Below are 12194 nucleotides of genomic sequence, written 5' to 3'. Positions count from 1 at the left end.
AAAATAAAATAAAATAAAATAAAATAAAATAAATAAAATAAAATAAAATAAAATAAAATAAATATAAAATAAAATATAAAATAAAATATAAAATAAAATAAAATATAAAATATAAAATAAAATAAAATAAAATAAAATAAAATAAAATAAAATTCAACAAGTCCAAGGTTATTTCAGCTACCAGAATTCCAGAGAAATAGGAAGCCCTTTTAAAAATTCTTAATCTTTATGGGATTAGAATATCTCTGCTTATTGTCCTTTTTACAAATTTTTGCTTTTTATTTTATTTTTATTTTTATTTATTTTATTTATTTTTTTGAGACAGAGTCTCGCTCTATCACCTAGGCTGGAGTGCAGTGGCGTGATGTCAGCTCACTGTAAACTCTGCCTCCCGGGTTCACGCCATTCTTCTGCCTCAGCCTCCTGAGTAGCTGGGACTACAGGCGCCCGCCACCATGGTTGGCTAATTTTTTGTATTTTTATTAGAGACCAGGTTTCACCATGTTAGCCAGGATGGTCTCGATCTCCTGACCTCGTGATCCGCCCGCCTCGGCCTTCCAAAGTTCTGGGATTACAGGTGTGAGCCACCACACCTGTCAGCTTTTTATTTTTTAATGAAAAAGGGTCTCAGATATCAACATGGAGGAAGTGCAGATAATTTGGGAACGAGTTTCTATGCAGCTTTCACTTAAGATAATTTTTATTTAAACTACATTATTAAGAGTCAGGTGTCAATGGCAAAGTATATTTTGTTTTTGAAAGCAAATGGTTTATCTACATGTAAATACTTTTGTGATTTTGATTTAGAATACAATGATTTGAAGACTGAACTTAAAGACTATCTCAAGAGATTTGCTGATGAAGGCACGGTATGTTGAGTTAAAGAATTCTAATCATAGCCCTGTAAGTTTTGAATGAAGTGTTTATTTCCTTTGATGATTAAAAATGACTGCGACTGGTGGGGCGCGGCGGATCACAAGGTCAGGAGTTCAAGACCAGCCTGGCCAATATGGTGAAACCGCATCTCTACTAAAAATACAAAAATTAGCCAGGCGTGGTGACAGGCGACTGTAGTACCAGGTACTCGGGAGGCTGAGGCAGGAGACTCGCTTGAACCCATGAGGCGGAGGTTGTAGTGAGCCGAGATCGCGCCACTGCACTCCAGCCTGGGTGACAGAGCAAGACCCCATCTCAAAAAAAAAGAAAAAATGACTGCGACTTAAGTGGGTACTTGAGAGTTGAATTCAGGGACTATTTTGAGCAAATTGGCAGGCTAAGAGAAATGAGTAAGAGGTAGTGAAACACCAGAGTTACACTGGGAGTCCTCACCAACCCCAGCTGGGCGGGGAGGCATGATGGGAGGACGCAGTCCCGCGGCCTCTGAGAGAGTACTTGTAGCTTAGCAGAAGATCATTGGAAGGAATCTGCAGTACCGATTCTGCTGATCCTGACCTTGAAGCATGGATCTTTGGGACGGGGAGGGGAAAATGACTGGGCAGGAAAAATTAACACCAGACCCATTTTCTGGAATTCTAAGTTCCATAGTTTAGAATAGAAACTGGGCATGGTGGCCAGGTGTGGTGGCTTACTCCTTAATCCCAGCACTTCAGGAGGCTGAGGTGGGCGGATCACCTGAGGTCAGGAGTTCAACAGCAGCCTGGCCAACATGGTGAAACCTGGTCTCTACAAAAGTACACAAATTAGCTGGGTATGAGGGTGGGTGCCTGTAATCCCAGCTACTCCAGAGGCTGAGAGGCAGGAGAATCGCTTGAACCTGGGAGGTGGAGGTTGCAGTAAGCCAAGATTGTGACATTGCATTCCAGCCTGGGTATCAGAGCAAGACTCCATCTCAAAAAAAAAAAAAAAGAACTGGGCATGGTGGCTTGCACCTGTAGTTTCAGCTACTCGGGAGGCTGGCTGTCTTGAGCCCTGCTTTCTTAGAAGATACCATCTCTGTCTACCTACTTTAGGTCGTTTTTTTCTTTTTTTCTTTTCTTTCTTTTGTGGGGGGTGGGGGGCGTTCCTGAGTTTATTTGGGGCACACCTGGGCGAAGGCCCTGCACCTAGAAGAAGGTGTTGGGCCTCTTGGTGGTGAAGCTGGCTTGTACTGACGGGTCCCGCGCAGGACCCGGTGGGGCAGCAGAAACTTGATCTTGGAGTCGTGGAACTGCTTGATGGCTGGCGGCACTTGCTGGCTGCGATCTCCTCCACCGTCATGATCTGGATGGAGTGGGCCCGGGCGCCCATGTCTCGGTAGCACTGGGTGACAGTGCCCGCGGTGGTCAGGTCCTGGTATTCCCGGTACATGTTGTGGGTGCCGCCCCAGGAGTTGTAGCGCAGCCAGATGCCGAGGTTCTTGACCCGCAGTGGGGACTTCTCAAACGCCTGCCCACAGTAGACAGTCTCCCCTGAAGACTTCTTCATCTTTAACTGAGATACGAAGTACCAGAGCGGGACTTGGCGACGACATGATTAGGCGCAAAGATTCGCATGCGGTAGAGGGCCCGTGTGTGGCATTTGGGGGTGGGCAGGCGGCGACCCACCACCTTGTACTCGTAGTGTCCGAGGCCTTCATGGCGTCCTCTCTGCCTCACCACCACCCGCAAAAGGCTAGGTTTTTTTCTTTGTCATAAATGTGGGAAGAACATTTAACTGCCTGAATTTCTGGATAGGGTCACAGTGCTGCCTGCTGCCTTTCTGCAAAATGAATTGTAAAGTTAAAAGAGCCTTCTCCTAAATGGTTTTCTCAGGTTTTAGAGACTGTTCTTCACTATCACTGGGAACAGTTCCTACTTACTTACAGTTCTTTTTTTTTTTTTCTGTTTGAGACGGAGTCTTGCTCTGTCACCCAGGCTGGAGTGCAGTGGCGTGATCTCAATTCACTGCAACCTCCGCCTCCCAGGTTCACGCCATTCTCCTGCCTCAGCCTCCCAAGTAGCTGGGACTACAGGCTACCGCCACCACACCTGGCTAGTTTTTTGTATTTTTAGTAGAAATGGGGTTTCACCGTTTTAGCCAGGATGGTCTCGATTTCCTGACCTCGTGATCCACCCACCTCGGCCTGCCAAAGTGCTGGGATTACAGGTGTGAGCCACTGCACCCGTCTTTCTCTACAGTTCTTAAAACTTAATGTAGTTATTCTTGTTTCTGTTGCAGAGACTGTCCTCTGGTTAATACAGACTCAAGCTTCTTTGGTGCTAGAACTAAGAATGTTCATGGGTGTAATGGGGCATTCTGCCTCAGTCTGGTAACCTCGGAACTGTCAATGGACATTCGAGGTGTTTCAAATAGTGTGCAGGCATGCTCTCTTGATGCTGATTGCTGTTGCACCTCCACTCTTTTGTGGTCAGTTTTCTTTATTTTATCATACACATATACTTAAAATTACGTAAAAGAAAAAAGTCAGGCACATTGGAGACTTTTACTCAAAGTCTTCACAGGTATCTTAAACATCCGGGTCCTTGTTATCACTAGAGCCACTCTTTAGGAGTCTTTAGGAGAGAATGTTTTATCTGACCAGATAATTTAAAAGGTCACAAAAATGTGGTATTTTTGTTGTTTGTTCCATGACATTACTAACCAGATTTTCACAGAAAAAGAAACAAAAACCTCAGATTGCCATAAAGCTTATCTGCTTTGGTTGTATTTGTCCATAGGGATAATGTTAATAAGTTCTAGCTGTTCTTAGATGATAGACTGCCTTTTATTTAATGTTTGTATCTAACACACACAAAAAAAACAACACTTAGACTGGGCGCAGTGTCTCATGCCTGTAATCCCAGCACTTTGGGAGGCTAAGGTGGAGTATTGCTTGAGCCCAGGAGTTCAAGACTAGCCTGGGCAAGATGATGAGACCCCGCCTCTATAAAAAAAAAAAAATTTAGCCAGGCATGGTGATGTGTGCCTGTGGTCCCAGCTACTTGGGAGGCTGAGATCGGAGGATCACTTGAGCCCAGGAATTTGAGGCTCCAATGAGCTATAATCATACCTCTGTACTGCAGCCTGGGTGACAGAGCGAGACCCTGCCTCTAAAAAGCAATAATAATTAATAAACTTAGGAACTACAAATTTTCTGAAATAAATTTAAAAACTGATTTTTTATTGAACCCAAGTATTTATTCACTAGCATTTCTCCTCTGCACGTTAGCTGCGACCGTTTGAGGATCTCTAGAAACCAAAAGCTGTACAGTCTCATTTGTATGTTGCTAGGTCTCCTCCTACAATATCCTTGCTAGAGATGTTATTTCCTTTCACTTACGGGCTTTCTGTGGTTAATGTTTGTAATCCAAGGTAGGGACAGATCCTTCGTTTTGCACCTTGCAAGTATCCTATTTATTAGCATTTTGTTAAGTGTAAATTCCCATGCCATTTAGCCAAGTACGTTAGAATTTTGAGCTGCAGTCATTTCAGGGTGTGTTCAGCCTCTGCATCCTGAATCTAACTGTTAGGGGTTCAGATTCCTCACTGGTTGAGCAGCAGTATTACTGTTGGTGCTTGTGAAACTGGTGTATCAGCTACTGGTCTGAGAAAATCATTCCAAGTTAGCATTGATATTTTGAGTATCTTAGCAGCACTTACTATGGAATGAGAGGGAAGTTTTCACCTTATACCCCTCTTTCTTACTTTCTCTTTATCTCTTTCCCGTTTTGCTCAAATGCATTCACGTGCTCTCTTTTTCTTTCTCTTTCCTTCACTCTTCTTGTCTCACTGTCCTTCTTTCTGAACAATAAGCATGTGTTACCTTATTAAAAAATAAACATGCTGGGTGTCATGGCTCATACCTGTGATCCCAGCATTCTGGGAGGGAGTGGTGGGAGGATCACTTGAGCTCAGAAGTTTGAGACCAGTGTGGGTAATATAGTGAGACCTCGTATCTACACAAAATTTAAAAATTAACCAGGCGTGGACTGGCCGCGGTGGCTCACGCCTATAATCCCAGCACTTTGGGAGGCCAAGGCGGGCGGATCACGAGGTCAGGAGATCGAGACCATCCTGGCTAACATGGTGAAACCCCATCTCTATTAAAAATACAAAAAAAAAAATTAGCCAGGTGTGGTGGCGGGCACCTGTAGTCCCAGGTACTTGGGAGGCTGAGGCAGGAGAATGGCATGAACCCGGGAGGCAGAGCTTGCAATGAGCCGAGATTGTGCCACTGTACACCTGCACTCCAGCCTGGGCGACAGAGCAAGACTCCATCTCAAAAACAAACAAACAACAACAACAAAAAACAATTAGCCAGGTGTGGCGTGCACCCTATAGTCCCAGCTCCTTGGGAGGCTGAGGCGGGAGGTTTTTGAGTCAATGAGGTCGAGGCTGCAGTGAACTATGATTGCGCCACTCCACTCCAGTCTGGGTTGCAGAGGGAGACCCTGTCTCAAAAAATAAATAAACAAACCTGTTTCTGTGATGGCATTAGACAGCTTTCAATGGATCCATTGGCACAGACTGGCTATTGGGGTGGGCAGGGACTGCCAGGTTGTCCAGTTGGCATTATGTTTTGTTTTGTTTTGTTTATTTTGAGATGGAGTCTCACTTTGTCGCCCAGGCTGGAGTGTAGTGGCATGATCTCGGCTCACTGTGGCCTCTGCCTCCCGGGTACAAGCAATTCTCCTGCCTCAGCCTCCTGAGTAGCTGGGATTACAGGTCCCCGTCACCATGCCCTGCTAATTTTTGTGTTTTCAGTAGAGACAGGGTTTCGCCATGTTGTCCAGGCTGGTTCTTGAACTTCTGGCCCCCAGCAGTCCACTCACCTCGCCCTCCCAAAGTGCTGGGATTACAGGAGTGAACCACTGCACCTAGACCAGTTTGCTTTTTTATTTGTATTTTCCCTTTGTCTTATTTTGTTATTTGTAATATTTTATTTTGCTAATATCATAAACACCTTTGTATGGGACACTAAATCCTTTTTCCAATAAAATAGATAAATTTCCATTTTTATTGCATAAGGTGGATTTATTCAAAGTGCTGCTTCTATAGTATGAGTTTTTTCCCAGTTATTTTTCTCTGTATATAGCAAACATCTTTAATTTTGGACTCTTAAGTTTTTTTTATTGATGACAAAGAGGGAAAAGTTTTTTTTTTTTTTTTGAGAGAGAGAGAGAGAGAGTCTTGCTCTGTCGCCCAGGCTGGAGTGCAGTGGCGCAATCTCGGCTCACAGCAAGCTCCGCCTCCTGGGTTCACGCCATTCTCCTGCCTCAGCCTCCCGAGTAGCTGGGACTACAGGCGCCTGCCACCATGCCCAGCTAATTTTTTGTATTTTTTTAGTAGAGACAGGGTTTCACCATGTTAGCCAGGATGGTCTTGATCTCCTGACCTCATGTTCCACCCGCCTCGGCCTCCCAAAATGCTGGGATTACAGGTATGAGCCACTGTGCCTGGCCAGAGGGAAAAGCTTTTTAGTTCCTTTTTCTTAACACCTCTGTTGCTGGTAAAGAAAGCACAATCTCCCAGTATAGTACATTTTGTTTTTTGTGGGTGCTTTTGCAGAGCTGGAGGACATTCAGAAACACAGCTGTGGTAAGTGGGTGTGGGCAGTGGTCTGAGGAGGACTTTGGGGTTCTCAGTTTGTGTGCTGGCTCTGCCAATTTCAGCTCATCTTGAGAACTTGCCACGTGTCAGGCAGTGTTTTATGGGCATTGTCGCTCATCCAGCCTTCAGTTGACTCTGCTAGACAGGTGCTCCTGTTGTCTCATTTTGTAAAGGGAAACTGCAGTAAGGGTTCACCCAGCTTTGAACCATTCTGCTGTTGTGCCCAGCTGTGTGGCTCTGAGCAGGTCAGCCCTGTGTGCCTGAGCATCCCTCCTAGAAAATGGACATGGTGGCCAGGCACGGTGGCTCAAGCCTGTAATCCCAGCACTTTGGGAGGCCGAAGTGGGTGGATCATAAGGTCAGGAGTTCGAGACCAGGTTGGCCAACATGGTGAAACCTTGTCTTTACTAAAAATACAAAAATTAGTGGGGCATGGTGGTACGTGCCTGTAATCCCAGCTACTGGGGAGGCTGAGGCAACAGAATGGTTTGAACCCGGGAGGTGGAGGTTGCATGAGCCGAGATCATGCCACTGCACTCCAGCCTGGGTGACAGAGCAAGACTCCATCTCAAAAAAAAAAAAAAAAGAAAATGGAGATGGTATCATTAACTGCACATGAACGTAATTCTTAGCAGTATCATTTGACTTGCTTGTGAGTGCTATGGCCTCATAATTGCAATTCTGTTACTTCGTTCTCTTTCATAATCTTTGCTTTTCATCAACAGGTGGTTAAGAGAGAGGACATTCAGCAGTTCTTTGAAGAGTTTCAGTCAAAAAAGAGAAGAAGAGTGGACGGGATGCAGTATTACTGCAGCTAGAGTGGAGTATGAAGCTTCTCATTCAGGCCAATGAAAATGCACTTCCCAATCTTGGAATAAAAGAGGTGTGGTTCACATTCAGCCCCCTTTCCGTCCTCCTCTGTTTGGAGAGGCCTCGCGCTCCCTTCATTCTCTTTAGCTGCAGTAGCCACAGTGTGGATGCTGACCTCACAGCCAGTGTCCTCTGTGACTCAGCTAATGCAGCTCATTCCACAGACTTCTCCAGTGTACTCCTACTCCAGTGCACCCAGGGTTATTTGCGTAGTTTTCTAAAGTTTGATTTGGTTTTGAGAAAACAAATTGGTGTCTTGTTTAATGATCTGTTATTTCACTCCCAGATGTGTGTGTTTTGCCACAGAGCTGTTGCCTCCCAGAACCTCCTCTGCAGGCGTCACAGAAGGCTCTCTTCCCGTCACCTAGAACCTCTGCAGGTCCCCTCGCCCCTATGATCGTGGTGCCTTGGGTCAAAGCTTCCTCAAGCCTGGTCTGCTCCTTCTTTCACATCCCTGTTTTCTGAGGTTTGGTCATAGCTTAGAAAGGGTCTTGGGGCTTGTTTTCTCTAGGCCCAACCTCCAGAGTAGCCAGGACTGATGGTTTTCTGGACTGGATGTCTGTCACAGGCAGAGAGATTAGCAGATGATAGGGTTGAGGAAGCAAACCTTTGTTATGAATTTTACTAATACAGTTCAAGTGAAATTTTTGTTCACGATTCTACTGGCACTAGAATTAGAATTTCAGTACTGTAGCGCTCACAGGGCTTCCTGGAGAACATTTGCCAGTATACTAGTCCCTTTTCTGCTGCCTAGAAAACAGGCTGGGTCTCACCCCTGTGAAATCTTGGTGGTTTACGAAGTCCTTTGGATTTCTTGATATTATCAGGGATATTCATAAGCATATATCAAAAATGGACCTATTTTGATATTCTGTTATGAAAATGTTATTAGAACCCCAATAAATTATTATTTTCCCCCTCAAATCTGTGCTAAAGAAAACAGATCCTGAGTTAGCTTACTTGTAATAAGCAGGGCAGGGAGCCCTGTTTTGGAAGAGACAGACTGTGGAAGAGATTCCAAACAAGGCCCGAGGCTGCACGAATGCAGAGTTTTGTGTGTATAATGTTAACGTCCACCGCTGCTTCCCTAGCGACTATGAGATCTTGTTTTTGAAGATCCTCATGGAAGGTTGTACAGAGCCCCACATTTGAGGGGAAGTCCTTTCAGTTGATATGAGACCTCTTTAACGCCCCTCAGTCTATGTAGTAAATGCCTTGTGATACATAGACAGCCCTCAGCTTCTCTCTCCCTCTGGAGGAACAAGGTCTTTCCTGACAGTCGGAGACACATCTTGATGTATGTTAATAAAAGCATTTCAGGCTGTGGGGCCATCATGTATATTAATACTCCTTATGTGTCCAGCATCCGTGTATTCATTTGAGTGCCCAATCCCTGGACGAGATGAACTAGGCCTTATAAAAAGTCAAAGCCTCAAAGAAATGGCACAACTATGTTCTTCAGCACTCATCTCTTCATTACAGATCCTCACGAAGGGTGGTAAGTGGAGCTGGAAGGTCTTGTGGCCGTAGGACATGCTGGTGAGCCCTGAGCTGGCCTTGTGCAGAGGGCTCCGTTCAAAGGCTCGGGTGTCTTTCAGGTTATCAAGCTTGGGAGCTCTTCCAAGTCTGAGAATGTTTCGAACCCTTTTTGCAAGGTTCCACTATTAGTATACCATCATGTCCAGAAAGCTTTTAATCTTCTCAAATATCTGATGTAACTACCAGAAAGTCCCTTACTTCCTATGACCGATCAGGACCAAGTCTTGGAGGTGATGTGTTACATTACGTGCAGCACAATAGTACCAATCAGTTAACCCAACGCTGAAGGGCTTGTTTTATGAAAGGTACTATATTCCTTCTTTCACATTAACTGGAAACCTCTTTTTTTACCTGTTGTTCACAACTAGTTTTCTTATCGACTGTATTGGACTGTCTCTTCTTGTTGAGACTCATTTTGGCCAACATATTAATGCATGTTTTATGCAAAACACAAATATGATATTAGTTGCTTTTAAGGAGTTCTGGCATTGTATGTGCATTTTTGTAGAAATTGTTACTGGACTTATAATTACATACTTAACTCTAATCAGGTTTCTGTAAAATTTAAATAAAACCAATACAAAATCATTGGTTTTCAGATTGTTTTTAGTCATATTTAAGTCTACACAGCCTCCCTCTGCAGGTTATAAGAAAATGCAGGCCAGGCACGGTGGCTCATGCCTATAATCCCAGCACTTTGGGAGGCTGAGGCAGGCAGATCACGAGGTCAGGAGATCGAGACCATCCTGGCTAACACAGTAAAACCCCGTCTCTAATGAAAATACAAAAAATTAGCCTGGCATGGTGGTGGGCGCCTGTAGTCCCCGCTACTCGGGAGGCTGAGGCAGGAGAACAGCGTGAACCCGGGAGGTGGAGCTTGCAGTGAGCCGAGATTGTGCCACTGCACTCCAGCCTGGGCAACAGAGTGAGACTCCGTCTCAAAAGAAAAAAAATGCATAGAGCCGGGCATGGAGGTTCATGCCTGTAGTCCCAGCTACTTGGAAGGCTGATGCAGGAGGATTGCTTGAGCCCAGGAGTTGGAGGCTATAGAGTGCCACGGTTGCATCTGTGAATAGCCACTCACTGCACTACAGCCTGGGCAATAGAGCGAGACCTCGTCTCTTCAAAAGAAATGTAATGGTATATTCTCACAGCTCTTCCCGCCCTGGGGTCCTGCCCTCAAAGCAGAGGGACTGGTTCACGACATTGGGTAGTTCATTATTCTGCTATTCTATAAAATGCAGCCTGATCCAAGGTCCCCTGAGCAGAGCTCCTTCATCCACCCGGTTTCACCATACCCCCTGGGGTCTAATAATTGGAGTCTAGATGAACAGCAGAACAAAACAATGGGCTGGGGTGTGACCAGTCACAGTGTTCAGGTACTGCTGTGTGCAGAGGGAGAGAGGGCTGGAGCTGACAGCCTGAGAAAAATGTGAGGTCCACCCTACACAGTAGCCGTTATTTCTAAGTAAACATAAAAACAACCCAAAAAGCCAGTATAGTGACCCATCTTTGGCCTCCCCCAAACTCCTGCTACCTTGGATGTGGACTTGTGGGCATCACCCATGGTGAGTTCAACTTAAGTGGGTAAAGTGTTCTCTGCAGTCCTGGAGTTGCTTACACAGCTAAAAAGAGATGACTCTATAATCATCAATGCCCCGAAGACTGCAGTTCTCCCACCTCCCTTGAAGGACATTAGTGGAGCAGAAGAAAATTGAAAGATCAGTCTGCATGGTTACAGGACCAGGAAGTGGCCTAGTCCAGCCCTACTGAAGGTCATTGCTATCTGGGGAACATGGGAAGTACAGGAAGCCAACCTGGCCGACCTCCCGGGAGCCAGCAAGGCCACATCCCATTTGGGTCACTGTGTTCATCCTTTTTTGCATTGCCGTAAAGAAATACCTGAGGCTGGGATAGGCACAGTGACTCAGAGCTGTAATCCCAGCACTTTTGGAGGCTGAGGTGGGAGAATTGCTTGAGTCCAGGAGTTCAAGACCAACCTGGGCAACATGGCGAAACCCTGTGTCTACAAGAAGTATAAAAATTAGCTGGGCGTAGTGGTGGACACCTGCAGTCCCAGCTACTTGCGAGGCTGAGGTGGGAGGATCACTTGGGCCTGAGAAGTTGAGGTTGTAATGAGCTGTGATTGTGCCACTGCACTGCACTCCAGCCTGGGTGACAGAGTAAGGTCTTGTCTCATAAATAAATAAACAAACAAACCAGAGACTGGGTGATTTATAAGAAGAGAGGTTTATTTTGCCTCATGGTTCTACAGGCTGCATGGCACTGGCGTCTGCTTCTCCCCAGGAGGAGGTTTTTGCATAGGAAAGACGTGGGGAGCAACAAATGGTTTTGTCGCGGCACAGGCTAGGCTGGGGCAGAAGACAGGTGCTGAGTGGCTTGGAGCTGCCTGCTGGGCATCTGAGAGGGGTGCTGTGTAAATGGATCTGAGGTCCAGGGGCCAAGGCTGGGGATGAGCTTTGGGAGTGATCAGCAGCCACACTCATTGGCACCATGGAAATGAATGGGCTCTTCCCCAGGGAGATAAGGAAAAGTGAGAAGGAAAGGGGGTCTCGGGCAGATGCCAGGGACACCAGCACTGAAAGGAAGGCCGAAGCTGAGGTGCAGGTTGAGAAGAGCAGCCTGGGGGGTTGGGGAGGCCAAGAACCCACGTTACAGAAGTCTGGGTGCCTCTGCAGCAAAGTCAAGAGCAAAAGGGTCTGGGTCCATTGAGATTTTAAGTTCTAAGCCAACTTAGAAATAAGAAAGACAGCTGGGCGTGGTGGCTCAAGCCTGTAATCCCAGCACTTTGGGAGGCCGAGACGGGCGGATCACGAGGTCAGGAGATCGAGACCATCCTGGCTAACATGGTGAAACCCCGTCTCTACTGAAAAATACAAAAAACTAGCTGGGCGAGGTGGTGGGCGCCTGTGGTCCCAGCTACTCGGGAGGCTGAGGCAGGAGAATGTCGTAAACCCGGGAGGCGGAGCTTGCAGTGAGCTGAGATCCGGCCACTGCACTCCAGCCTGGGCGACAGAGCGAGACTCCTTCTCAAAAAAATAAAAAATAAAAAATAAGAAAGACAGATCCCCACCCCCATTTTATTCCTGGTAAGGCTGATTTGGGGTAACGTGGCCTTGTCTGTGGTTGCTTGGGCCCCTCCCTGGTCCTACACTCCAGGAGGTAGGCTGGTCCGAGGGCAGGCACCCCCCACACAGCAAGCAGCGTTCTTCATACTAAGCCCCTGATGTTGGTTG

The 12194-nt window shown here is 46.2% G+C and overlaps 1 protein-coding gene and 1 pseudogene across 3 annotated transcripts in view; one reads left to right on the top strand and one right to left on the bottom strand.

The window, feature by feature from the left end:
* The window catches only part of UBR7 (ubiquitin protein ligase E3 component n-recognin 7), a 24885-nt gene extending 15362 nt beyond the window's left edge, over positions 1-9523 (top strand). For 2 of the 3 annotated variants that reach the window (XM_023205524.3, XM_023205523.3), the window contains 2 exons: positions 808-869; positions 7254-9523. In XM_023205524.3, the coding sequence (XP_023061292.1) occupies positions 808-869; positions 7254-7346 (155 nt within the window). In that variant the 3' untranslated portion in view covers positions 7347-9523. The remainder of the gene's footprint in view (positions 1-807; positions 870-7253) is intronic. The other variant, XR_002730275.3, reaches the window with a different exon arrangement.
* On the bottom strand, positions 1938-2575 carry LOC111538245 (annotated as a pseudogene).
* Positions 9524-12194: the final 2671 nt, after the last annotated feature.

Source organism: Piliocolobus tephrosceles, chromosome 6 (genome assembly GCF_002776525.5).
Source record: "Piliocolobus tephrosceles isolate RC106 chromosome 6, ASM277652v3, whole genome shotgun sequence".
Lineage (NCBI taxonomy): Eukaryota > Metazoa > Chordata > Mammalia > Primates > Cercopithecidae > Piliocolobus > Piliocolobus tephrosceles.
Note: the sequence above shows the minus strand (reverse complement) of the source record. Positions and strands in the feature narration are given on the sequence as shown.